Source organism: Rhinoderma darwinii, chromosome 10 (genome assembly GCF_050947455.1).
Source record: "Rhinoderma darwinii isolate aRhiDar2 chromosome 10, aRhiDar2.hap1, whole genome shotgun sequence".
NCBI lineage: Eukaryota > Metazoa > Chordata > Amphibia > Anura > Rhinodermatidae > Rhinoderma > Rhinoderma darwinii.
The window spans coordinates 93,559,648-93,586,074 of record NC_134696.1 but is presented as its reverse complement, the minus strand read 5'-3'; the positions used below and the strand labels follow the sequence as shown (position 1 = coordinate 93,586,074).

The following is a 26,427-nucleotide window of genomic DNA, read 5'->3' as shown; positions in this document are numbered from 1 at the left end:
CTGAATAATACCCTCATACTGTTACTGAATAATACCACCACACCATAACCACATAGTGACTGAATAATACCCCCATACTGTTACTTAATAATACCGCCACATCATGATCATATATTACCACTGTCTAGTGACTGAATAATACCCCCATACTGCTACTGAATTATACACACTCCTCAAAGACCAATATTACCAGCATATAGTGAACACATAGTGTTAGATACCAATCCTACGCAGGCGCTCTGCAGATCATCCAGTGACACACAAGTGACATCTTCTCTGATTGGACTTGACTTTTCTTCTTCAGCCGGCCAAGACCCTTATGATGGCTTCTCCAACCCACGACTTGTCTCTGCAGAATTTGACAAACAGACATCTTTGGCCCCTTGCATTTCAGCGCCCTCTTTACCTATTCCCAACCTCTACACAAACTCCCCATTCATAGTGCCCCAGATAGTAATATTGCTACCCTTAGTGCCTCACAGTAGTAGAACCCCACTTTTGTGCCCCCTATAGGCCCCACGCAGTATGTGCCGCTTTTAGTTCCCCCACACAGTAATAGTATTCCCTTTAGGTCCCAGACAGTAATAGTGCCCCCTTTGTGTACCCGCTCAGTAATAATGCCCCCTTTTATTCCACTGTGATAAATTTGGTGCCTGGTCTAAGTTTATGCTGCATGAAAAAGCATTAGCCAATGTGGGCCAATGTGTTATACTAAAGTACTTAATAAGGTTTTCCAGCTGTGTGTAAAGAGAGAGTCACTTACATATACATGGTCGCTCTAGCGGGCAGATAGACCATTTTGCCCCATTCCACCATTATTAGCGCCAGTCATGTGATCACGGCACTCCTTTCTTTCAGAGGGCATTCCAATGGGTGGGTCAATTACATCACACTCAGCCCGAACCCCCGCTCTCCTTTTCTACATCTTCTCGCTCGCAAGCAGGAAGATGTATTTGGTATGGTCTCACGTGCCGATCACCGGGGGAATGTTTAGCACAGAGATAGGTGGTTGGAACCACTGACTACCAATCTCGACTACTAGCTGGTGCTAATATTGGGGAAAGGGTTAGAACGGCACATCTGACCGCCGGAGCAGCCATCTATATGTAAGTTACTAACTCGATTACATTTAAATGAGTAAAAGCATGTTATTAGCTGGAAGACCCCTTTAAGTTTTAAATAAATTTAAAAAAAGACAAAAAATTTGGAACGCCAAATATAAATGTCATATTTCTGAACTATATGTACATAATAATACATCCATAAAATGACACCAGTTGGTAACATATTTCAGACATACAAATATATACTTAAAATACTCATTAAAAAAAACTGTTTGCCCAAATCAAAAAAAGTTTTTCGTTTTTTTTTCCATTTCCTGCAGGTATAGATAGTTGCTACATATTCTGAGTTCATCCCATAGGGCAATGCTGTGGGCACAGACCCTGTACAGTGGCACATGGAGTCCCTGCGTGCCGATATTACAAACCAATAAGGACTCTATGTGCCGACGTTGGTGCCTCCATGAGGAACTGTATTCTTCGCTACAGGCAATACTTCTATAGAGGATACGTGTGTAAGGGCCTGTTCACATCACTGTTCGCTTTCCATTCAGGGGTTCCGTCGGAGGGTTCCGTCATGGAATCCCGCAACGGAAAGTCAAACGGAAACCAGAGCTTCCTTTTGCATCATCAATGGTGACGGAAACACTGCTAATGGTTTCCGTTTGTCACCATTCCGTTTTTCCGACGGAATCAATAGCGCAGTCAACTGTTTCCTTCCTCAGTAGCAATAATACATTTCATCCTTTCTCTTCTAATATAGGAGTATCGAGAAAAGTAGATTATATACAAGTATATAAGACAGGTACGGAAGACTCCTAGAAGGAGAAGTCCATCTGGTTACTCATTCTTTGCTTCTTCCTTTATCATTGCATCGGTTGGCAGAGTTGTCATTTTTAGGCCTTGTTCAGACTGTGCACATTTGCTGCAGATTTTTACTGTATTCTTTAAGCCAAAGCCAGAACTGGATCCAGGAGAGCAGTCCTATCAGGCCTTCCTCTATATATTTGTTCTATTTCGTTTCTGTTCCTGGTTTGGGCTTAAAAAATCCATACAAAATCTGCAGCAAATCTGCACTGTGTGTACAAGGCCTAAAGGCCCTTTTACACTGGCCAATTGTCGGGCATAGAACACTCGTTCCTGATAATTGCCCTGTGTAAACAGGGCAACGATCCTCCGATGAATGAGCAAACGCTCGTTCATCGGCTGATTGCATCGTTTTAAATGCATAAACTATTATCGTTGTCGGCAGCACATCCCCGTGTTTAGACAGGAAGACGCGCTGCCGACATGATAGAAATGTATGAGGATGAGCGATGGGAGTAACGAATGCTCGTCCTCATGCTAGCTCCTTCCTTGTGAAAGGAGCACACGAGCGCCGGTCAATGAACCTCGTTGATCGGCCCTGTTCACACTGAGTATTTTAAAGGAGGAAAAATCTGCCTGCACTCTCTTTGCCGCATTTTTTTGCTGTGTTTTTTGGCCCCGCCCATTGTGCCTCGCGGGCAAAAAAAGCAGCAAAAACCACTTTCTCTGTCTCCCATTGATGTCAATGGGAGGTTAGAGACGGAAACGCCTGAAGAAAGGACATGAGGCTTCTTTTTCCCACAAGCGTTTTTTTCCGCTTGTGGGAAAAACGCCTCCGCCTCCCATTGAAATCAATATTGGTGCGGTTTCCAACGAGGTTTTGTCAAAAACGCGCCAAAAAATTCTGTGTGAACTAGGCTTAAGGGTATGTTTCCAAGGAGTTTTTTGCAGGCAGAAAAATCTGCCTCAAAATTCCATCAGGAATTTTGAGTCAGATTTTGACCCGCCTGCACTTTCTTTGCCGCGTTTTTTTGCCGCGTTTTTTGCCCAAGGCTGTTGAGCACCGCAGGCATATATCGTTGCGAAAAATGAGTTCTCTCCCTCCCATTGATTTCAATTGGAGGTCAGAGAAGCAACTGCGGGAAGAAAGAGCATGTCGCTTCTCTTTCCCGCTAGCGTTTTTCCCCGATTTCTCCAAAAAACAGCGCCAAAGAACTCTGTGTGAACTGGGCCCAAGAGTCTAGGAAAAATAAGTGACCGGTAATGAATGCTCATGGTCTTGATGATTTTTATTTTCATGCAAATGCCCTTTAAATCAAAGGTAGGTTTTTTTGAAGAAGGGAATCGGGCAGAACTGTTGTCAATGCAACCGTACAACACCCATGACCACTCCTGCAACCCTCCATCTTTTTACCAAAATACTCCCACTGCTGAAGGGAGCGATTCTGATAATCTTAAGGCCCTTGATCGGCCGGTGCAGCGAGCACCAATCAATGAGACATCGTTGATCGGCGCTCGTTTGCTTCTGTCACACGGAGCTATGGATGGTGATGAGCGCTCGTTACTCCGATCGCTCGTCCCCATACATTATTATAGTGTTGCCAGCGCGTCTCCATGTTTACACCGGCAGATGTGCTGCCGACAACGATACTATTTTACTTTTTTAAAATGATACGACAAGTAGATGATCCACCATTAGCTCGTTCATCTGCTGATCGCTGCGCCTTTTAAACAGGGCAAATATTGTCAATGAATGTTCTATGAACTCTCGTCTGCCCGATAATCGCCCTGTGTAAAGCCCCCTTTAGACAGGCCATACATATCAAAGTCGGCTGAACCTTCCACATAGATGGGGCAGCCCAACAGTCCTCCAATGGCAGATATCAGGGGAAAATAGGATTGGTCTGACATGTTGAATTTCAACTAACCTGATCCTTTCTGCCCTTAGGAGATAAGCAGCTGCCAGAGGTTTTTGGCAGCAGCTTATCCCCTCCTCTACTCAAATAAAAATTCTATTTTTTTGGTAACCCTAGCATGCTTGCTTATGGGAAGGTCTGCAAAAAAAGCTCTATTGCTGTAAAAAAAATACCAGAACCCCCCATGGAAACCTGATGGATCCCGTTGAAAGTCACTATGATCCATCAAGATTTGCTGGTATCCGTTTGAAAATGGATCCGTCATAGATGTCATGGCAGCATTATGATTGGAAGCCGTGACGGTAGTGTGAACAGGGCCTGTCAATGGCCGCGCTAAGAGCTCCCTACCCTGTCCCCATTCCCCCAGCCCCACATTCGTAATGCCAAAGGTGTGTGGCTAATCTGGCTATTTTTGAATGCTATATACAATACAAAAGAAAAAGCCAATATATTAAAAATATACATTTATCAAGTTCCAGTCATTATTATATCATTTTCATAGTCAAAAATAAAAAATATAGTATGCCCAGATTTCCCATAGGGCGTAATAGAATGCATATCGACCGGAAAGCAAAGGCACATGACGGAAATCAAATGACAAATTGCCGTGCTAATTCATTTGTCTGGAATAGGTAGTTCTGCGGGGACAAAGACAAACACAACAGGGAGACAATTAGGAACAAGTGGGTCAGGAAAAAGGAATCCGTGTGTAGCAATAAAGCAGCTTTTTATTGTGAAGGATGGAAAAGTGGATACTTTAGTATGGTACAAACACCAACAGTAATATAAAAGCAATACTATCAATAACTAACCAACAAATAATACACTCAGACCTTTGTGGGTCCAGAGACCAGATAGAAGTTTACAAATAGGACTGCAGAAGTATTCGCCTAAGGGTAAGTTCACACTTGTATAATCCGTTACTCTGATCCGTTTTTTAGATCAGAATGAGGCTAAGTTCACACTACCGTTATATACGTTTAGCTTTCTCCCGTCAGAAGAAGAGAGGATCGAAAGATTAAACGGAAAGCAACGGTTCCGTTAGAATTACCATTGATTTCAATGGTAATTCTTTTGTTCCAGTTGCTTTCTGTTTGTCTCCGTTCTCTAGGTTTCCATTTTTTGGACGGAAGCAAAAGTGCAGTCTGCAGAACTAATAATGGCAGTGTGAACTCAGTCTAAGGGGGGATTCACACAAACGTGTATTCGGTCTGTGCGGGCCGCGTGGTTTTCACGCGCCACGCACAGACCAATACAAGTCTATGGGGCAGTACAGACAGTCCGTGCTTTTTGCGCAGCGTTTGTCAGCTGCGCAAAAAGCGCGACATGCTCAATATCTCCGCGTATTTCGCGCATCACGCACCCATTGAAGTCAATGGGTGCGTGAAAACCACGCAGGTCGCACGGAAGCACTTCCGTGCGAACCGACTGAAACAGCGCACCAGCTGTCAAAAGGATGAATGTAAACAGAAAAGCACCACGTGCTTTTCTGTTTCCAAACATCCAAACGGAGTGTCTTTGAGATGAGCGAACCCGGACAACCGAACCGAACTTCACCGGGTTCGGCCGAACTCGTTTTGGCCGAACCCGGCAAAAAAATTTCCGGTACGCGACGTCAGGAAAAAGTCACTGTCCAGGGTGCTGAAAGAGTTAAACTGTTTCAGCACCATGGACAGTGACTTCCGATCCCAATATACATGAACCTGTAAAAAAAAAACGAAGTTCTGACTTACCGATAACTCCCGGCTTCTTCCTCCAGTCTGACCTCCCGGGATGACAATTCAGTCCAAGTGACAGCTCCAGTCAATCACAGGCCAAGCACAGGCTGCAGCGGTCACATGGACTGCCGCGTCATCCAGGGAGGTGGGGCCCGATGTCAAGAGAGGCGCGTCACCAAGGACGCATCACCAAGGCAACGGCCGGGAGGGAAGTTCTCGGTAAGTACGAACTTTTTCTTTTTTTTTAACAGGTTTCTCGATATTGTGTTCACCATTCACTGTCGAGGGTGCTGAAAGAGTTACTGCCGATCAGTTAGCTCTTTCAGCACCTTGGACAGTGACGGGCGTCGACTAGCCTCATCTCTATGATGGCGGCTGCGCGAAAATCACGCAGCCGCACATCATACACGGATGACACACGCAGCTGTCAAGTGGTTTTTGCGCGCGCAAAACGCTGCGTTGTTTGCGCGCGCAAGAACGCAACGTTCGTCTGAATCTGCCCTAAGGGTCAGTTCACACGTTGCGTAATTACTGCGGATTTTCCAGAAACGGAATCCGTTGTGGGAAATCCGCAGCAAATAACTTAGCAGCAAAGGGGATGAGATAAAACAAATCTCAACCGCACGCTGCGTAAATAGTGAGCGGAAAAACTGCTCAGAAATTGACATGCGGTGCAGAATTTTATTCCGCAGCATGTCAATTGTATTTGCATAAACAATTCTTATTTGTTGTGGGTTTTTCCCATTGAACTCAATGGGGAGGTAAAACCCGTAACAAATAGCAGTTGTTGCGTTTTTTGCAAGGGGTTTGCAGTGATTCTGCCGCAGAAAACGCAACTCAGAAAATGAAAAAAACGTATACTTACCCAAAAGTCTGTGTTTCTTCCTCCAGGGCGGCCTCCTGGGATGACGTTTCATCCCATGTGACAGCAGCACCCAATCACAGGCTATAGCGGCGGTCACATGAGATGAAATGCCATCCCAGGAGGCCGACCTGCTAATACAGCAGTTTTCCGCAGCAGACATTCCGGGCGAAAAACTGCACCACAGTTTGGTGCGGTTTTTCACCCGGAATTCCCTGTGGCACAAGGCAGATACGCTGCATGCTTTTACGCAGTGTATCCGCCACGTGTGAACTCAGCCTAAGGATAAAAAAGGATCAGTTAAAAATCCCATTGAAATCAATGGGATTTTTTATTGCATCAGTTAGCATCCGTTTTTTGGACGGAGATACATGTGCAGAGTGCAGGACTTTGACTCAGTTCAAAAAAACGGACGTCTAACGGATGGGTTATTTTTATTATTGGTGTCAAAGTAAAACGGATACAAATGGATTTGAATCCATTTGCATCCGTTATTTTGATTAAAATTTTTAACTGATCAGTTTTTATCCTTATTCTGATCTAAAAACGGATCAGAGTAACGGACTATACAACGCAAGTGGGAACTTAGCCTAAGGGAATGTACAGAAATGTGGAGCAACGTCAATGCATTTATCAGATCATGAAAGTGGATTCAATGATTTCCTCGTCATTCTTGAAATTTAGTTAAAATTACAATAATAAAAACGTTGCTAAATGACTGCAAATTCTGCCACCTCCAGTGTCCATTTGACCTCCGTTGGGCTGGTATATGTCACTATGCGTTTTTTTTTGGAGGATAGAATAATGTAGTAGATTACGCTGTTCCGTCCTTTGGGATCCGGCAAAAAAGTATACCGCGTGGTATACGTTTTTTTAACATGGAAGTCTATGGTGACAGATGCCACTGTACGGCATCCGTCACAGGTATACGTTAAACGTATACGTCGGGAAGCTCCAGTGATGTAACTGTCCATATATTACTGCACAGGGCCGCAGGCAACACAACCTTCCCCAGATTTCCCAGACAGCTTCACCAGAACCGGTGTCCCCGAGCAGAGGAGGCAGTAGGAAGCGCCCTGCCCGGGGACTCCGGCCCTGGGAAGCTTCTGACATCACTGCCCATATATGGACAGTGACGTCAGAAGCTTCCCCAGGGCTAGAGTCCCCAGGCAGGGCATCATGTAGAGCTCTGCCTGGGAGTAGGGGTGAGAGGGGATTAATGCTGTTTGGGCGACATACCCCACTGTTTGCCTGGAACATGTTGCAGCATTCAGATTCAGGTATCCTGACGTATACCTCCAACAGAAGACAATAACGCTATGTGAAGGGGGCCTTATATATCTCCTCTCTTTTGTATCCACTCCTCTGTATGACTTAAAAACGGCACGTGTGATTCCAGCCTAATACGACATCCGATGCTGCATGCCATGATTTCAGCAGCACACGTATTATAAATTCGTACAACATGAATCGATTATACGCCAGTGTGCATGAGGTCCTAGTTGTAATGCCTTTTTATATATTTTTTTATTTTTATTTCAAGCTTTGGCAGTCAATTTTCAACCTTTACAAAAACAATCTGGAGATAACTCGTTTATTCTATAGACTTCTTTCCTTACATTGCGCTCACACCAGATAATATGCTGTCACGCCAGTTACCCTACCATTTCCAGTCTTCAGATCTGAGAAACGCCTGCCATTTACACTTACAATACTTAACCTTACAAAATTTAATAGGTGCAGAAAAGAACTATTATGATTTGTTAAAGGCTATGTACACTATTGAAAACGATTTAAAAAGAAATTTTTTTTATAAGTGTGATTGGTACAACTTTGTAATTCCATTTTATTAAAAATTAGTTTTACTTTTTGAGATACAGCTGCTTTGTATCCTGTATAGAGAGCAGCTGTATCTTGTGCTGACACCTGAATCCGTCAGCGAGACTGACGGGATCAGTGACAGCGGGTCCTGCGTGTCTCTGACACAAAGGATCCACCTGTAATCGATCACATCTAAGTTGTGAACTTAGATGTGATCGATAACACCCCGATCCTGCGTGTCAGAGACACGCAGGACCCGCTGTCACTGATCCCGTCAGTCCCGCTAGATACAGCTGCTCTGTATAGACTAAAGCAGCTGTATCTCAGAAAGTAAAAATAATTTTTTTTAATACAAAGTATTTAGAAAGTTGCACCAATCACACTGATATACATTTTTATTTTAAAAAAATGTTTTCAAATGTGTACACAGCCTTTAAAGATTACAAAAAATAATCTAAAAAACATCCGGTCTCTAAATGCATGGCGACACGTGCACATCTTACCAATCCTTGAATGAAAAGCTTTATAAAAAAATAAATATATAAATGCACAATAAAAAGTCTAAGGCCTCAAGCACACGAACGTGTTTTTGCGGCCGCAATTCCCCAGAAAATCCACGGGAGAATTGCGGCCCCATTCTTTTCTATGGGGCCATGCACACGACCGTAGTTTTTACGGTCCGTGCATGGCCCGGGAACCCGCACCGCAGAAAGAACGGGCATGTCCTATTACGGACATCTTCTGCGGTCCGGGCTCATTGAAAACAATGACGGCGGCCATGTGCATGTCGTACGATTTGCGGGCGGCCTGCGGCTGACAGTCCGCAGCCGCCCGACCCGAAAATCACGGCCGTGCACACGGCTACGGTCGTGTGCATGAGGCCTTTCGGCCGCAATTCACCTGCAAAACCTGCGGGTGAATTGCGGCCCTATTCATTCCAATGGGCCTATGCACACGACCGTGGTTTCCACGGTCCGTGCATTGCCCAGGAGCCTGGACCGCAAAAAGAACGGGCATGTCTTATTACGGCCGTGTTTTGCGGTCCAGGCTTATAGAAATTAATGCACGTGGCCATGTGCACGAGCCGCGATTTGCGGGCGGCCGCGGGTGACACTCCGCCGCAAGTCACGACCCGTGCACATCACTACGGTCGTGTGCATGAGGCCTTAGAGAGTGAATGCTTTTAATTAAACTCATCATCATCAGCTATACAAACACATGTACATCTGATGTATAAGGTTACAATACAGTGCGCTTTTGTCCATCCGCCAGTTTTTGCAATTATAACATCTGTGTGGGCAAAAACCACATTGAAAACCGCTGCGCGGCCTGACCCTAAGGCCTTATTTACAGGAACTTATTTCACGACAGCACGCTGACCAATGCAAGTCAATGGGGCTATTCACACATCCATGTTTTTTTCACGGAGCGCATGTCTGTTGCGTGAAACTCACCGCATGGCCTATTCCGCTCCGTCTTTGACTCGGACTCGCCCATTGTGCGTGAAAAACACGGACAGTATAAGGATGACATCCGTGTTCCGTCCATTTCCCACACATCAGTTGCTAAAGAAATGCAAAGAAAAAAAGTGGATCAAACACGCGCAGTCATTTGCACGAAAAAAGGTCCGTTTTTTTGCGGACGCAAATTGGACACGCTCGTGTGAATAAGGACTAAGTTCTCCACCAGATTTATTTTATGGTTTCAGCAAATAAAAGTTATTCTTTGTATTAAAAGTTATATCATATTCTATATATTTTTCTATAAGATCTCTGCTTGCTGTTATCCACAGGGAACCTTTATTGTGTAATTCCAGTGGATAAAATCTGTCACGGCGCCTGCAGAGGATGATGTGAACACACTTTGTCACCAAGGGATTTGACGTAGGGCTAAACCGGGGAGCGGAGTTTAAGGGGACACCTGGATTCCATCTTTTAAACACTATACAGGATTTGGACTTCGCTGCAGGGGAACCCCAGGTCGCTACCCCAGAATAGGCTCCCTTGGTGACGACCAACATAAACAGGCGGCAAACGGGCCGTCCAGTCCAGGCAGCAAACGGGCACACACGGTTGGTCGAGCAAAGGTCAAGGATTGCGGAAAAGGGTCAGGGCAGAGGGCAGGCAATGATAGGCAGAGGTCAATCACAGGAAATCAAACAAAGCAATGGCGGCGTATCACTAGACGAGCTAGGAAGAACCTAATAGATGAGGCAGGGTGTACAGGAAAAGGAGGACCCTTTATAGCCAGGGAAAGCTGGGTGGATAATTTGGCGCGCGCTGGCCCTTTAAGGCCAGGATAGCGAACTAGAACAGCTCCTGATTTTCAGACGTTTTTTGAGCAACTCGTTTTTCGCTGCGTTTTTTATGGCTGTTTTTGGAGCTGTTTTCTATAGAGTCAATGAAAAGCAGTTTCAAAAACGTCCCAAGAAGTGTCCTGCACTTTTTCGCGGCCATTTTTTTACAAGGCCGTCTTTCAAAACTGCCGCGTAAAAAAAAAACGGTCCACCGGAACATAACGCCGTTTTTCCCATTGAAATCAATGGGCAGATGTTTGGAGGCGTTCTGCTTCCGAAAAACGGCCGAAAATAGGCCGTGTGAATACACCCTTAGGGTATGTGCACACACACTAATTACGTCCGTAATGGACGGACGTATTTCGGCCGCAAGTACCGGACCGAACACAGTGCAGGGAGTCGGGCTCCTAGCATCATACTTATGTACGATGCTAGGAGTCCCTGCCTCGCTGCAGGACAAGTGCCCTGTACTGTAATCATGTTTTCAGTACGGGACAGTTGTCCTGCAGCGAGGCAGGGACTCCTAGCATCGTACATAAGTATGATGCTAGGAGCCCGGCTCCCTGCATGGTGTTCGGTCCGGGACTTGTGGCCGAAATACGTCCGTCAAATACGGACGTAATTAGCGTGTGTGCACATACCCTTACTAATCAGAGCTGTTTCTCGGTGTCTTACATTGAGCTGTTGGATTTTTACCTGTCAAGTCCTTAGGACTGTTTGGCTGACAGTATTTGAGCTTTTGTTCTAAGGTGTTAGATCACATGACTGACAGCAAACCGCTGTCTGTTTCCAAGGGCAACCAGCAGAATTTTGAAAGTAGCTATGAACATGAATGCAGAAAGCAACATGGACCCCTGTTCTTATGCTATATTAAGGCAAAGAGACGTCATAGCGGGGGTCCTGCTCTGAACCTCCTCTTAACCAAGGGAAAGGAGCGTCTCTCTCTGTAGAGGACGTGGCACAACTGTTACATGATCATGAAATAATACATTTCCCAAAAATGTGGACTTGTGCGTAGCTTGCCACTATGGCTTCCAGCAATCAATCCCCCGGCAATCGTCTCACCGGAGAAGTTGCCTCAGGAAAGTAGGTTGTCCTTGATGGACAATTCCTTTAAGTCACGTGACTTTTTTTTAAATCCCATATTGGCTAGTCAATAGGCTACTATTACTGTTGTCAGGCCAATTTTGGCTATAAGGCCTTGTTCACACGGCGTGTATTTGGCGCGTTTTTGACGCACATCAAAACGCCTGTGCTTTAAAAAGCGCTTTACAAAAACATCTTTTTTTGGGGCACCGTGTGAACAAGACCTTACTATCACCAGAATAAATTGGCAGCTCAGGCCTGCTCTACTGACAAGGCCGTTGTAGTAGGTCGCCATAGCAACCCAGGCATTCCTCTCTCCGCATTGCTTCAATGACGTCCTTTACGTAAACGGCGTATCTGCCCTTTGTGAATAGGACTTCTGTAAACAGAGAACTCCTAGGCAAGCCCCTTGCACTGGGAGTCACGTGGGAACTCCGCTGTGCTGCGTGACAGCGCATTATCTCCTCACCGAACTCCGCTCTGCGCATGCGCCAATCACGAGATGGCGGATCGAGGCGTAAACCCTAGCAGCCAGTGACGTCACGGTGTTTACTACGCTTGCGCACTGCTCGGTGGAAAATACCAGAACCTGACAAGCGCTGAGGTAACTGGACTGTGCTCATCATTTAGTTCGAATTGTCCTCGACGACCGTCTACGGTAAGCGGGGTTTGAGCCTTGTGTAAGAAAGTGCCAACCGTATTGTCGTCGTCGGGGTGGTTTGAAGATGAATATTAGTGCGGAAAATGGCGACGGGACGTAATAAGTGACATGGCGGCCGTGATATGTCTGTGGTAATAGGTCCCGGTAGATTATTGGACGGTTTTATGAGGTAAATATTCTTTCTTTTCGTCTCCACATCGTGTTCCGTGAGGCTGCAGTGACTCCTTGCTTCCCTGGTGTGGTAATAGCGGTTGATTCCGTCTCCCATCGCCTCCATAGTGAGGAGTAATAACGCTTTTTACTCCTTTCATCATGTACTGGCTGATAATGACAGGCAGCTTTGGCTGAGGGATAATGATTGGTGGTGTTGATCCTCGCAGCATGCCACCCAGGGGTTAATGATGATTGTTTCACCCTCAATGGCGAGAAAGGGGAGAATAGTATGTTATTATCCTTTATTTCTACTTTGTTGTGGTTAATAACTGTTGTTGGAAATCTACCGTGTATGTCAGCTGCCGGGTAAAAATATCCTGCCAGTCCCCCCTTGTGGGAGGCACTTCCTGCCAGTGCGGTATTTTGTTTTTGCAATATTTTTTTTTTTTTTATAAGGGCAAAGGGCACCGCCAGTCACTGCCGCGAAGATTGTGAGGATCGTCAGACTGGCGCTTTGTATAACCCGTAAAGATGGTCATGTGACTCAAGTCCTCCGACTTTCACGACATTCGAGACTCAAAAGATGTCAGTCGCCCTGTGGACTGGAGTCACGTGACCATCTTTGCGGGCATCACGCGGCGTGTTGGGAAGGGTCGTCAGACTGGCGCTTCAGGTGTTAAGTGGCGCCTGTAAAAGATGGTCATGCGACTCAGTTCGCAGTGCGACTTTGACGTCTTTTTGAGTCTTGAATGACAAAGTCGCACTGAGGACTCGAGTCACATGACCCCCTTTACGGGCATAACGCGCCATACGAAGCGCCAGTCTGACCGTCCTAAGGCTGGGTTCACACACCCTATTTACGGACGTAATTCGGGCGTTTTAACCTCGAATTACGTCCGAAAATACGGCACCAAAGCGTCGGCAAACATTGAATGGGCTTTACGATGTTCTGTGCCGACGGTCATTTTTTTTTTTTTTACGCGCCGCTGTCAAAGAAGTGCCTGTAAAAAAGACGCCCGCGTCAAAGAAGTGCCTGTGACTTCTTGGAACGTAATTGGAGCCGTTGTCTATTGACACCATAGAAAAAGAGCTCCAATTACGTCCATAATGGACGCAGCGAAAGACGCCTGCACATGCCATTACGGCTGAAATGCCGGAGCTATTTTCTCCTGAAAACAGCACCGTAATTTCAGCCGTAACGGAGGCTGCCGTGTGAACATACCCTAAAAGGGGTTTTCTTCTTGGGGTATATTCACACGTAGAGTCAAAAACGTCTCAAAATACGGAGCTGTTTTCAAGGGAAAACAGGCCCTGATTTTCAGAAGTTTTTTGAGCAACTCGCGTTTTTCCGCTGCGTTTTTTACGACCGTTTTTGGAGCTGTTGTTCATTGGAGTCTGAGAAAACGGCTCTAAAAACTTCCCAAGAAGTGTCCTGCACTTCTTTTGACGAGGCTGTAATTTTACGAGCTGTATTTTGACAGCGACGCGTAAAATGACAGGTCGTCGGCACAGAACATCGTAAAGCCCATTGAAATGAATGGGCAGATGTTTGCCGACGTATTGGAGCCGTTTTTTCAGACGTAATTCTTGGCATAATACGCCTCCATTACGTCTGAAAATAGGTTGTGTGACCCCTGCCTTAGAGATGTTTATGACATATCCAAAGGATATGTCAGATAGATGCGGGACCCACCTCTGGGACTTGCACCTATCTCTAGAACGGGGCCCCCTCAACCACGTTCTACCGCTCTATTGTGGCTGAAGCGTGTGATTTGCAACCATGTATTACGGAGCTACGCTGTTTCCGTAACCACCATTCAGTTCTATGGGACTTACGGAAAAGTGCCCGATCTCCTACATAATGTGATCGGCGCTGTAATGTAGATAACAGTGGTTTTTATTTAGAAAAACAATCAATTTTGACCAAGTTATGAGCAATTTTAGATTTATGCTAATGACTTTCTTAATGCCCAACTGGGCGTTTTTTAGCTTTTGACCAAGTGGGCGTTGTAAAGCGGAGTGTATGACGCTGACCAATCAGTGTCATACACTCATCTCCATTCACGTACTCAGCACATAGTGATCTCGCAAGACCACGCTTGCTGTCTCTTACTCAAACACATTAACTTCACTGAAGTGCTTTGAGAGTGAATAGAAATCACCTCCAGCCAGGACACGATGTCTATTCACAATCCCGACACTTCTGTAACGGTAACTTCGGCACTTATAATGTGGTGACAGAGCCTCTTTAACAAACCTGTTGCGTTATGCCTGTAAAGATGGTCCTGCAACTCGATTCCACAGTACGACTGACCTATTTTGAGTCCTGAATGGCGTAAAAGTCGCACCGTGGATTTGAGTCACTGGCATCACGCGAGTGTGTTTGTAAGGATCGTCAGACTGGCTGCCTGTAAATATGGGCATGTGACTCAAAACCAAAGTGCAATTTTGACATCTTTTAAGTCTTGAATGTTGTGATAGTCGCACTGTGGACTCGAGTCACTTGACTCTTTACAGCATCACTCTGGTTATGAAACGCCAGTCTGACGATCCTTACAAACATACGATGCTTGTCAAGTGTCGTGTGAAAAAACGCCACTGACCACGAAATTGCCACAAACCAAAACACAGTTGTGTGTGGAGCGTTTGATATTTTACTATAGACTTTAATGTAACATCTGGCTGCACTTAGAAACGCCATCCACCATGACAGAAAGTATTTTATGTTTCATTTGTAGTTATTTGGTTTTTCTTACTCCTTAAATATTTTTTCTTGTCACGGTAGAGCAGCTTTCATCCACATCACTATCTCGCCTGGCCGTCCGCGGTCTAAGCTTTTGTGTCACATTGATGATCCTTACAAACATATGCCGCATGATGTCCGTAAAAGATGATCATATGACTCAAGTCCACAGTGCAACGTTCACGCCATTCAAGGCGCAAAAGGTGTCAATTTAAATTTTGCGCTTCCGTCTTTTTCCACAAAAGCTGCATCTGGCTGCACTACTAAAAAGCACCACAAAACACTCACAAAAACGCCACATCAATAGATCGACTAGATCTGTCATTAATGAGGTTATTTGGGATTTTAAAATTGATGGCCTATCCGTAGTGAATTGGACAGTGCTGCAATACACTGCACAGCCACTACAAAAGTAACGGTGTGTGCAAAGTACGAACAGAAATCTATTTAAACATTACAGAGGCTGCAGCACTCCTACCAGCACCGCGTCCCCTTCAAACAGATGATTGGCGACCCCCACCAATCTAATACTAATGGCCTATGGTAAGGATAGACAATCCATTTTAAAATCCCAAATAAACCCCTTTAATGTTCAATCGCTGTTGGTTGATCTCAGTCATTTCCGAGAACGAAGGGGGCCACAGCCCCTTTGGTTTCTCCCAGATACAGTTCCTCTCCTGACTAGACACTGTGTTGTGCCTGGTTGGAGAAACCCAAGAAGAACTTTACTTTTTACAGCAGTCACACCGCACTAATCAGACTTTGATTGCATTCAATGCTATTGGTGGGAAAACCCACCATTGGTTGGCCATAGCCTTCTACTTGTGAGCCTGGCCATACACATAAGAGATATATATATATATATACACACACACTACCGCTCAAAAGTTTGGGGTCATCCAGACAATTTTGTGTTTTCCATGTGTTTTTTTGACACAAAAGTATTTAACATTTCATATTGTCTCTGGCTAACACGGTACTACACTATTTTTTACTATGTTTTCCATGAAAACTCACACTTATATTTATCAAATGAGTTGCAAAATGACTAGAAAATATAGTCAAGACATTGACAAGGTTAAAAATAATGATTTTTATTTGAAATAATAATTTTCTCCTTCAAACTTTGCTTTGGTCTTGGAATGCTCCATTTGCAGCAATTCCAGCATTGCAGACCTTTGGCATTCTAGCTGTTAATTTGCTTTGGTAATCGGGAGAAATTTCCCCCCATGCTTCCAGAAGCCCCTCCCACAAGTTGGATTGGCTTGATTGGCACTTCTTGCGTACCATACGGTCAAGCTGCTCCCACAACAGCTCTATGGGGTTGAGATCTGGTGACTGCGCTGGCCACTCCCTTACAGATAGAATACCAGCTGCCTGCTTCTTCCCTAAATAGTTCTTGCATCATTTGGAGGTGTGCTTTGGGTCATTGTCCTGTTGTAGGATGAAATTGGCTCCAATCAAGCGCTGTCCACAGGGTATGGCATGGCGTTGCAAAATGGAGTGATAGCCTTCCTTATTCAAAATCCCTTTTACCTTGTACAAATCTCCCACTTTACCAGCACCAAAGCAACCCCAGACCATCACATTCCCTCCACCATGCTTGACAGATGGCGTCAGGCACTCTTCCAGCATCTTTTCAGTTGTTCTGCGTCTCACAAATGTTCTTCTGTGTGATCCAAACACCTCAAACTTCGATTCGTCTGTCCATAACACTTTTTTCCAATCTTCCTCTGTCCAATGTCTGTGTGCTTTTGCCCATATTAATCTTTTCCTTTTATTAGCCAATCTCAGATATGGCTTTTTATTTGCCACTCTGCCCTGAAGGCCAGCATCCCGGAGTCGCCTCTTCACTGTAGACGTTGACACTGGCGTTTTGCGGGTACTATTTAATGAAGCTGCCAGTTGAGGACCTGTGAGGCGCCTATTTCTCAAACTAGAGACTCTAATGTACTTGTCTTGTTGCTCAGTTGTGCAGCGGGGCCTCCCACTTATCTTTCTACTCTGGTTAGAGCCTGTGTGTGCTGTCCTCTGAAGGGAGTAGTACACACCGTTGTAGGAAATCTTCAGTTTCTTGGCAATTTCTCGCATGGAATAGCCTTCATTTCTAAGAACAAGAATAGACTGTCGAGTTTCACATGAAAGCTCTCTTTTTCTAGCCATTTTGAGAGTTTAATCAAACCCACAAATGTAATGCTCCAGATTCTCAACTAGCTCAAAGGAAGGTCAGTTTTATAGCTCCTCTAAACAGCAAAACTGTTTACAGCGGTGCTAACATAATTGCACAAGGGTTTTCAAGTGTTTTCTAATCATCCATTAGCCTTCTAACACAGTTAGCAAACACAATGTACCATTAGAACACTGGAGTGATGGTTGCTGGAAATGGGCCTCTATACACCTATGTAGATATTGCATTAAAAAACAGACGTTTGCAGCTAGAATAGTCATTTAGCACATTAAGTCCTATTTTGAGTTAAAGAAAAAAAATAAAATGATAAAGCTGCCATTTTGAATCAGATCCTTGACAGAGGCCCCTAACGGAGCCTCCAACGCTATATGAAAATAGCCTGAATGACATTTCACGTAGTCTTATCTAGGGATGCACGATAACGGCCGCACAGCTTAGCATTGTAACACGTGAATGTATGAGAGCGTGGCTGCGGCTGTGTAAGACAGCCATTGCCCCGCTCCTGAGAAGTGCGCGCGGTCAGCATGAAGGGATGCGACCAGCGCTGCACTAATGAGTGGTGGCACTGAAGACAGAACATGGCGGGCGCTCTACAAAACATCCCCACATTCTGTCTTCGGCGCTGCCCCGCCGCTCATTAGTGCACCGCTGGCCGCATCACCTCATGCTGACCGCGCGCGCACTTGTTGTCAGGAGCGGGGCAGTGGCTTTATTACACAGCCACAGTCCCGCTGTAATGGCGGAGATGAGAGAAACCTCTCATCTCCACCGCTATTCCCCTGAATGCTGCGATGAACGCTGACCGCAGCATTCAGAAGAAAATGAGAAGGGGGGGATGCCCTTTGGATAGCGTCACAGGGAATTCCTGTGACACGATCGAGGGCCACACCATGTATGGGCAGACAGCCCAGGGCTTTCTGACCATATTTCCTGTACCCCAGTATGCCCTAACAACTGCCTGTGTACTATTTGTAGACAGGCTAATGTACTGTCATATAGATATATGCCAGTACATTAAAGTTTAAAAAAAAATAAAGTAATGTTAAATAAAAAATAAAAAAAACACACACACATTACAAAAAACATTAAAATAAGTCTTGATACATAAAATATACACATTCGGTATTGTTGCGACCGTAATAACACAATTAGGCTATGTTCACACGGAGTATTTTGCCGAGTTTTTTGACGCGGAAACCGCATCGCAAAACTCGGCAAAAACGGCCCGAGAACGCCTCCCATTGATTTCAATGGGAGGCGTCGCGTCTTTTTCCCGCGAGCAGTAAAACTGCCTCGCGGGAAAAAGAAGCGACATGCCCTATCTTCGGGCGCGTCCGCCTCTGACCTCCCATTGACTTCAATGGGAGACAGAGAAAGCGTATTTCGCACTGTTTTATGCCCGCGGCGCTCAATGGCCGCAGGCGAAAAACGGCGCGAAAATCGGCGTGCAGGGAGAGGAATATCTGCCTCAAACTTCCAAATGGAATTTTGAGGCAGATATTCCTCCTGCAAAATACCCCGTGTGAACATAGCCTTATAGCGTCATTCTTGTTTACACTGTTATAAGATTAAATAAAGTCTGCTTTCTTTAACTTGTTAATGTGAGGCACGAGGTATTATGAATTTTGAACCTCCATGTGCCCCTTAATAGTAATTAACCCCATCATGTACCTCACACATTAACCCAATGTTGTCCATTATGACTGAGGGGGATAATTACTATTAATGTGAGGCATGTGGAGGTTAAAAATTCATCATACAACGTGCCTCACATCAGAAATTATTGTTGGCAGAAGTATCATTTTGGTATCGAAATCGCAATACTACACGAAGTATCGGTATCGAAGTCCAAATTCTGGTATCGTGACGTCCCTAGTCTTCTCTACACCTTGCAGGATTTTTGTACACGTAAATTTGTCTTGATTTTCAGTCCCATAATCATATTTGACATAAAACTGTTTCCACATCAAAATATAAATTCCGCCAATATTTTACCTGTGTTTATATGTGGATTTGACAGGTTTGACAGGTTTTACAGATTTTCCACATCAAATTCTCATCAACATATGCATGTAGCCTTATCACATGTTTGTTGCAGGTTTTTTGAGACAACGGCAGAAGTTGATCCAGGAGGAAGAAGTAGTATAACTTCTCACTTTATATTTTCCATTGCTTTTGAAACCACTTGTGGCTTTGGCTCAAAAATCTGTATCAAAATCTGCAACACATATGCAATGTGTGGATCCAGCCTTATATTACCTATTAATTGAAGATTCAATCCTGCCTAAGGTGAATTTTAAGAGGACCTGTCACCACTCCTGACATGTCTAATTTAGTAAATGATTGTTTTCCTGATTAAATAACAATTCTGGACCATCTTTTCTTAGAAATCTGCATTGTGCCGTTCCTCTGTTATTGCTCTTGACTTGAATATTTTTGAATAAATTGACTGATTGTTACCATTCTCTTTGTTAAAGTTGTGTGTCCCTACACAGTCTCACTCTGCCAGCACTGATTGGACAGTGTCAGTCTGTGTTGGGACACGCCCCAACTAGTAACACCCAGTTGTCAATTTATTCATGTATTTATAGGATAAATAACAGGAACGGTACATTGTAGATTTCTAAGCAATAATAAACCAGAATTGGATCTCACTGTAAAAGACAGCAAGCGTGATCTCGAGGAAGTGACACACATTAACGTTACCGAAGCGTCGGGAGTGTTTAATAGACATCGCGTCCTGGCTGGAAGCGATGTCTATTCACTCTCCAGACACTTTAGTAACGTTAATGTGGGTGTAAGTGACAACACACGCTGTGCTGATTACATGAATGGAGAGAAGTGTATGACGCTGATTGGTCAGCGTCATGCACTTCTCTCCACAACGCCCACTTAGTCAAAAGTAAAAACACGCCCAGTTGGGCATTAAGAAAGTCATTAGCATAAAGCTAAAATAGGTCGTCACAACTTGGTCAAAATAGTTTTTCTAAATATAAAACACTGCTGTTACCTTCATTACAGTGCCGATCACATCATGTAGGAGATAGGGCACTTATAATGTGGTGACAGTCTCTTTAATATCTGGAATCTAGTAATTAACAGCAGCGGCAAAAGCAAAGCAGAACTGTCGCTTCTGAATTTACCCTACGCCATCTCCAGTGTCCTCTGCTCTGTTTCTGGATAGGCCTGATTGATATTTACTCATGCATTGGGGATTGCTTTGTGTGCGTTTGGAGCAAGTTCTACGAATAGGCTAGAATCATCTTTTTACAAGAGGACCTGTGGGTGAAACAGTGCATGCTTTATCTGTACGTGTAAGACACACTAGGGTATTGGATTAATATTAAGAGTTGTATAGACATCATTGATCAGAGCAGTGTTGAATTAACACCTGTTGTATATTTATAGATTGACAGAAATGAGCTATATTTTCTGTGTCCTTATCAAGACACTTTTGTCGGGATGGCGAATATATATGATTCGCTTGTGGGGTAATGTAGTCAGAAGTGATTAATGAGCGGCTTATGGATGGGATTACTCCTGGTTTATTGATCATTAGGCATTCTATTCACAGTGCTGTGCTAGTAAATCTCTACAGCTTTCCATTGCTGTAGTGAAAAAAAGAAAAGTACCATACGTCGCCTTGGTGAGAGAGCTGTACCCCACCCAATGGAGTGCTAGCTGCTCTTTTCTTAGTCTCTTGAGTGGTTTTATTATGAGGTGACATTTTTAGTGTGTGGATTTGGTTTGCAGCTACTTTTAATATATTTGAATTTATTACTATGTTACCATTTAAAGGGGTTATCCAGGGGACCTGAAAAAAAAAAAAAATCCACAAAACCGCCTGCAAACACCTTCAAGCATGGCTACTAGTAGTTTGAGTCGCCAAAAACATAATTTTATGTTATTGCAGCACCCCGATGTAATGCCAGAACCGCTTGTTGTCTTCTGCTAATGAGGTGGGACTTGCAGTTTCAGCGTGCACTGTAAAACCACAAATCCTGGCATCCCCTTCTATCACCTGTGCTCCTCTATCCCTGCCCACATTGTGCATAAGCTGTCGTAGTAGAGTGGAGGCGTGCTGGCTTACTTCCTCAACAGCGTCACTGTGCCAGCCCCTTAGCAGTCATGTGATTTGATGATGCGCCAACACGGACAACCATCTTAGTCACGTGGCCCCGTGTCACTGCGTCATCACTCCTGAATGAACTACAGGACTTCCAGGAACACACGACTGTGTTCTCAATCTGCGAACGAGGACACTTCAGTATTCTAGTAAATTACTTAATATAGTTATAGAATAATTGCTATATAAATTTTATTGTGCTAGATAACTCCTTTAAGGCCCTGTTCACACGCGGTGTGTTAAGGTTTTTTTTGTTTTACGCGCCGAAAAATGCATCAAAAACGCATGATTCAAGCTTCCTATTGACATCAATGGGAAAGCGCATTGTTGGTGCATACGATGCATTTGTTTAGAGGCTGTCACCACATTATAAGTGCCCTGTCTCCTACATAATGTGATCGGCGCTGTAATGTAGGTGACAGCAGTGCTTTTTATTTAGAAAACGATCTATTTTTACCACGTTATTAGCGATTTTAGCTTTATGCTTATTACTTTCTGTCTAGAAGACAGCACATAGTGAATAACGCCGTGTCACTATGCGCTGACTAAATGAATGGAGAGGAGTGTATGACGCTGATTGGTCACTGATTGGTCAGCGTCATACACTTCTCTCCACAACGCCCACTTGGTCTAAAGTAAAAACACGCCCACTTGGGCATTAAGAAAATCATTAGCATAAAGCTAAAATCGCTCCTAACGTGGTAAAAATAGATCGTTTTTCTAAATAAAAAGCACCGCTGTCACCTACATTATAGCGCCCATCTCCTTATGTAGGTGATAAGGCACTTATAATGGGGTGACCCAGTCTCTTTAACCCCTTCCCGACATTTGACATATCCATAACCAAAGTAGGGTAGGGGAAGTATGGAGCGGGCTCACGCAGTGAGCTCGTTCATTACGATGCCGGTGTCGGCTGTATGTTACAGCCGACACTTCAGAGTAACTAGCGGCATCGCGCTGGAGCACGATCCCGCTAGTTTAACTAGTTAAATGCCGCGGTCAATACCGACCGCAGCATTTAAATCCTCAGAAAGAGGTGGGTGACCCCCTCTAACAGCTCATCGCACCCCCCGCAACGCAATCGCGGGGGGGCGATGGTTGCTACGGCTGCCTGGGGGCTTAATGAATGCCCCCAGGTCCGCCATCTTTGTACACCTATTAAGCCCTGCCTCTGGCAGGGCTTAATAGATGACTGTCAGAATCACGATATACTGCAATACATTAGTATTGCAGTATATCGTGTAAGCGATCTAACGATCGCTGGTTGAAGTCCCCTAGGGGGACTAAGAAAAAAAGTAAAAATTAAAGTTTTTTTGGTTTTTTTTGTGTGCAAAAAAAATAAAAAATTAAAAGTTCAAAAAACCCCCCTTTTGCCATTTTCCCCCGAGAGCATATAAAAAAAATAAACATAATTGGTATCGCCGCGTCCGTAAAAGTCTGAACTATTACAATATATCATTATTTAACCCGCCGGTGAAAAAAATTGTAAACGCCAGAATGTCTATTTTTTGGTCACCTAATCTCCCGCAAAAAATGAAATAAAAAGCGATCAAACCATCGCATTTACACAAAATTGGTATTATTAAAAACTACAGCTTATCCCGCAAAAAATAAGCACTCCTAACTAGGGATGTCACGATACCAGAATTTGGACTTCGATACCGATACTTCGTTTAGTATTGCGATTTCGATACCAATTTCGATACTTTTGCCAACAGTAATAAAAAAAATAATTCTTCAGTTTTCTGATGTGAGGCGCGACGTGTGATGAATTTTGAACGCGCCTCACATTAATAGTAATTAATCCCATCATGTTTCTCTGTCATAATGGGTTAATGTGCGAGGTACATGATGGGGTTAATTACTATTAATGTGAGGAACATGGAGGGTAAATTCATCGCACCTCGCGCCTCACATTAATAAGTGAATGAAAGCCGTGTTTATTTCATTTTTTTACAGCGCACACATCATAAATGATGCAAAAAAATTGTTGTCCGCGCCATTACTGAATGTGTGTATTTTATGTATTGAGACTTATTTTAATGTTTATTGTAAAAAAGGTGAATGTGTATTTTTTTTTAAATTTTAACAATACTTTGTTTTTACTTTATTTTTAAACTTTAATGTACTGACATATATCAGATATATACCAGTACATTAGCCTGTGGACAGATAGCACACAGGCAGTTGTTAGGACATACTTGGGTATGTCCTAACAACAAGAAATATGGTAAGACAGCCCTGGGGTCCGTCAATAGACCCTGGGCTGTCTGCCCATATATGGTATGGCCCTCGATCGCGTCACAGGAATTCCCTGTGACGCGATCCAGGGGCATCCCCCCTTCTCACTTTCCCCTGAATGCTGCAGTCAGCTGTGATCATAGCATTCAGGGTAATAACGGCGGAGATGAGAGGTTTCTCTGATCTCCACCGTTATAGAGCGGGGCTGCGGCTGTGTAATACAGCCATTGCCCCGCTCCTGACAGGAAGTGCGCGCGCGGTCAGCATGAGGTGATGCGGCCGAGCTGCACTAATGAGCGGCGGTTCAGGCATTGAGGACAGAACATAGGGGTGTTTTGCAGTGCGCCCGCCATGTTCTGTCTTCAGTGCCGCCGCTCATTAGTGCAGCGCTGGCCGTATCGCATCATCCTGACCCCGCGCGCACATGTCATGACTCAGGAGCGGGGCTGTGGCTGAATTACACAGCCGCAGCCGCGCTCCCATACATTCATGTATTACTATACTGAGCTGTGCGGCTGCGCAGCTCAGTATCGAAATACAGGAAATAGCGGTATCGAACCGTTTAGGGATGCACAGTATCGAAACAGTATCGAAGTTTCGATGCACCGTGCATCCCTACTCCTAACACTTAATCGACAGAAAAATAAAAAAGTTACGGCTCTCGGAATTTGGCGACACAAAATAAATTTTCTTTTTTACACTTAGGTTTTTACTTGTAAAATATAGAAAAAACTATACATATTTGATATCACCGTAATCGTATTGACCCGCAGAATAACGTTAACTTGTTGTTTTAATTGAACAGTGAATTCCGTAAAAACAGTGGGTGAAAAACCATGGAGGAATCGCTGTTTTTTTCATTTTCTACCCAACAAATATTTTTTTTCCAGTTTCCTAGTACATTATACGGCAAAATACGAAAAACTACAACTCGTCCCGCAAAAATCAAGCCCTCATAGTACTATATCGACGGAAAAATAAAGACGCTATGGCTTCTGGAATGTGGGGAGGAAAAAACGAAAATGAAAATCTGAAAAAGGGCTGCGGCGGGAAGGGGTTATATTGAAAAAAAAAATGCATCATGCATAAAATTAAGCGTCGGCAAGTCTTTGGCGCCAAAAACGCATCTAATTCCCATAGTCAATTGGAGTCCTAATTATGCGTCAAAAATGCCTGTATTTTAAAAAGTGCTTTACCGCTAGCATTTTTGACACCTATACACATCAGGTTTTTTCAGCGCCATGTGAACAAGGCCTAAATGTCCTGCATCAGTAGGTGCACCAATCCTATTAAAAAAACGAATCTGTTTTATTTGATGACATTTCCTTTTCTAAGTTGTACTTCCTTATTAATAACTTTTATTTGGCTTTACTTTTCTTTCAGAAATTTGTGTTTCGTGCGTCAGACTGCGATAGCTGTATTTGTTGTACTGAATTCTCAGCTGCGGTGGACCTCCGGAAGTTGTACATCGCCATGGCTGCAATCAGGAAGCCGGTATTCACTCAGTTTTGGGAGGAGGAAGAATGCCTAGATTACTATGGCATGCTTTCTCTGCACCATATGTTTGACGTTATTGGATCTCAGTTGACAGACAGTGATATTGATGTCTTGTCATTCCTACTGAATGAATCTTACCCATTTACTCACCCTCTCGACCCTAATATCTGGATTGTAGAAGAAGCTGGTGAAGTGTCTTGTAGTTCTTTGCTGACTGCGTGGCAGAGATGGAACCGGAGTTCCATTGCATCTAACAACGGTAATTTGGATACTCCTGAGCTACAAAGGCCTAAAAATGGCACTGAGCTACTTCTTGAACTGGAGCGAAGGGGAAAATGTGACGAAACCAACTTCAAGCACCTTCTTCAGCTACTGAGAATATTAACGCGACACGACCTCCTTCCATATGTGTCTTTGAAAAGACCTCGTCCAGGTAATATTTCTTAAAGACAATGCATGTGATGTTGAATAGTTTGGGATTTGTTCCTACAGTATCCGGGTGAAGATTTCAAGAAGATGTATTTTAACATCGCTTCTAGACCAGGTGGTCATTACTTTCTTCCTATTGCATGGCCACCAAAGTTAAATTTTTTATACAACTCTACCCCTTTGTTTTTGTTTTTAAGATGGCAATAGATGGGAAATATCAATTGTGTGAACAATTGACGATAATTGGCTAACTCGCAGTCTAGTTTATGGTATGATTAGCTGCCGATTTTAACGTTATAATAGGATGTTCTTAAATTAGGCCAACATCGGTTGTGGCTAATTTAAATCTCATTTCTATGGCCAGCTTTATTTGAGTGTGGTGTTTTGGTTTCTTTGTGATCACACCTAAACATAATAATGACTGTAGCAATAGGGCCAATATACAAACCGGCATCAACAGAATATATAAAAATAGAATAAAAGGGGATCCATTGTCACAATGTACTACAATTTATTCTCATTTTTTTTGTTTCTGGATTGTTTTGTACAAAATGTAAATTGTTGAACAAAGCTTCGACCAAATAATGTATGGCGTCTTGCAGCTGTTAATATATAATACAGTAGATCAGAAAAATCTCTTGTTTTGGAGGCCACTGCTTTAGCAGGAAGCTCCTGCTTCCACTGTGGTGTTTGCAATGGGAGACCAGGCCAAGCCAGGCAATATAAAATCCACTCTTTGTCCTAAGTTGGAATGGGGTGGACTTGGGAATGGTCTTGTTTTGACTGTTGGATTTCTTTTAAGTTTTTCTAGGTTGACATGGA

The 26,427-nt window shown here is 43.9% G+C and overlaps 1 protein-coding gene across 4 annotated transcripts in view; it reads left to right on the top strand.

The window, feature by feature from the left end:
• The window catches only part of DEDD2 (death effector domain containing 2), a 69,180-nt gene that overhangs the window by 29,560 nt on the left and 13,193 nt on the right, over nt 1-26,427 (top strand). The window contains exons 1-2 of one of the 4 annotated variants that reach the window (XM_075840299.1): nt 12,071-12,171; nt 25,063-25,609. In XM_075840299.1, the coding sequence (XP_075696414.1) occupies nt 25,153-25,609 (457 nt within the window). In that variant the 5' untranslated portion in view covers nt 12,071-12,171; nt 25,063-25,152. Of the gene's footprint in view, nt 1-12,070; nt 12,226-12,290; nt 12,398-25,062; nt 25,610-26,427 lie in introns of those variants that run through there. The other 3 variants (XM_075840301.1, XM_075840300.1, XM_075840302.1) reach the window with 3 other exon arrangements.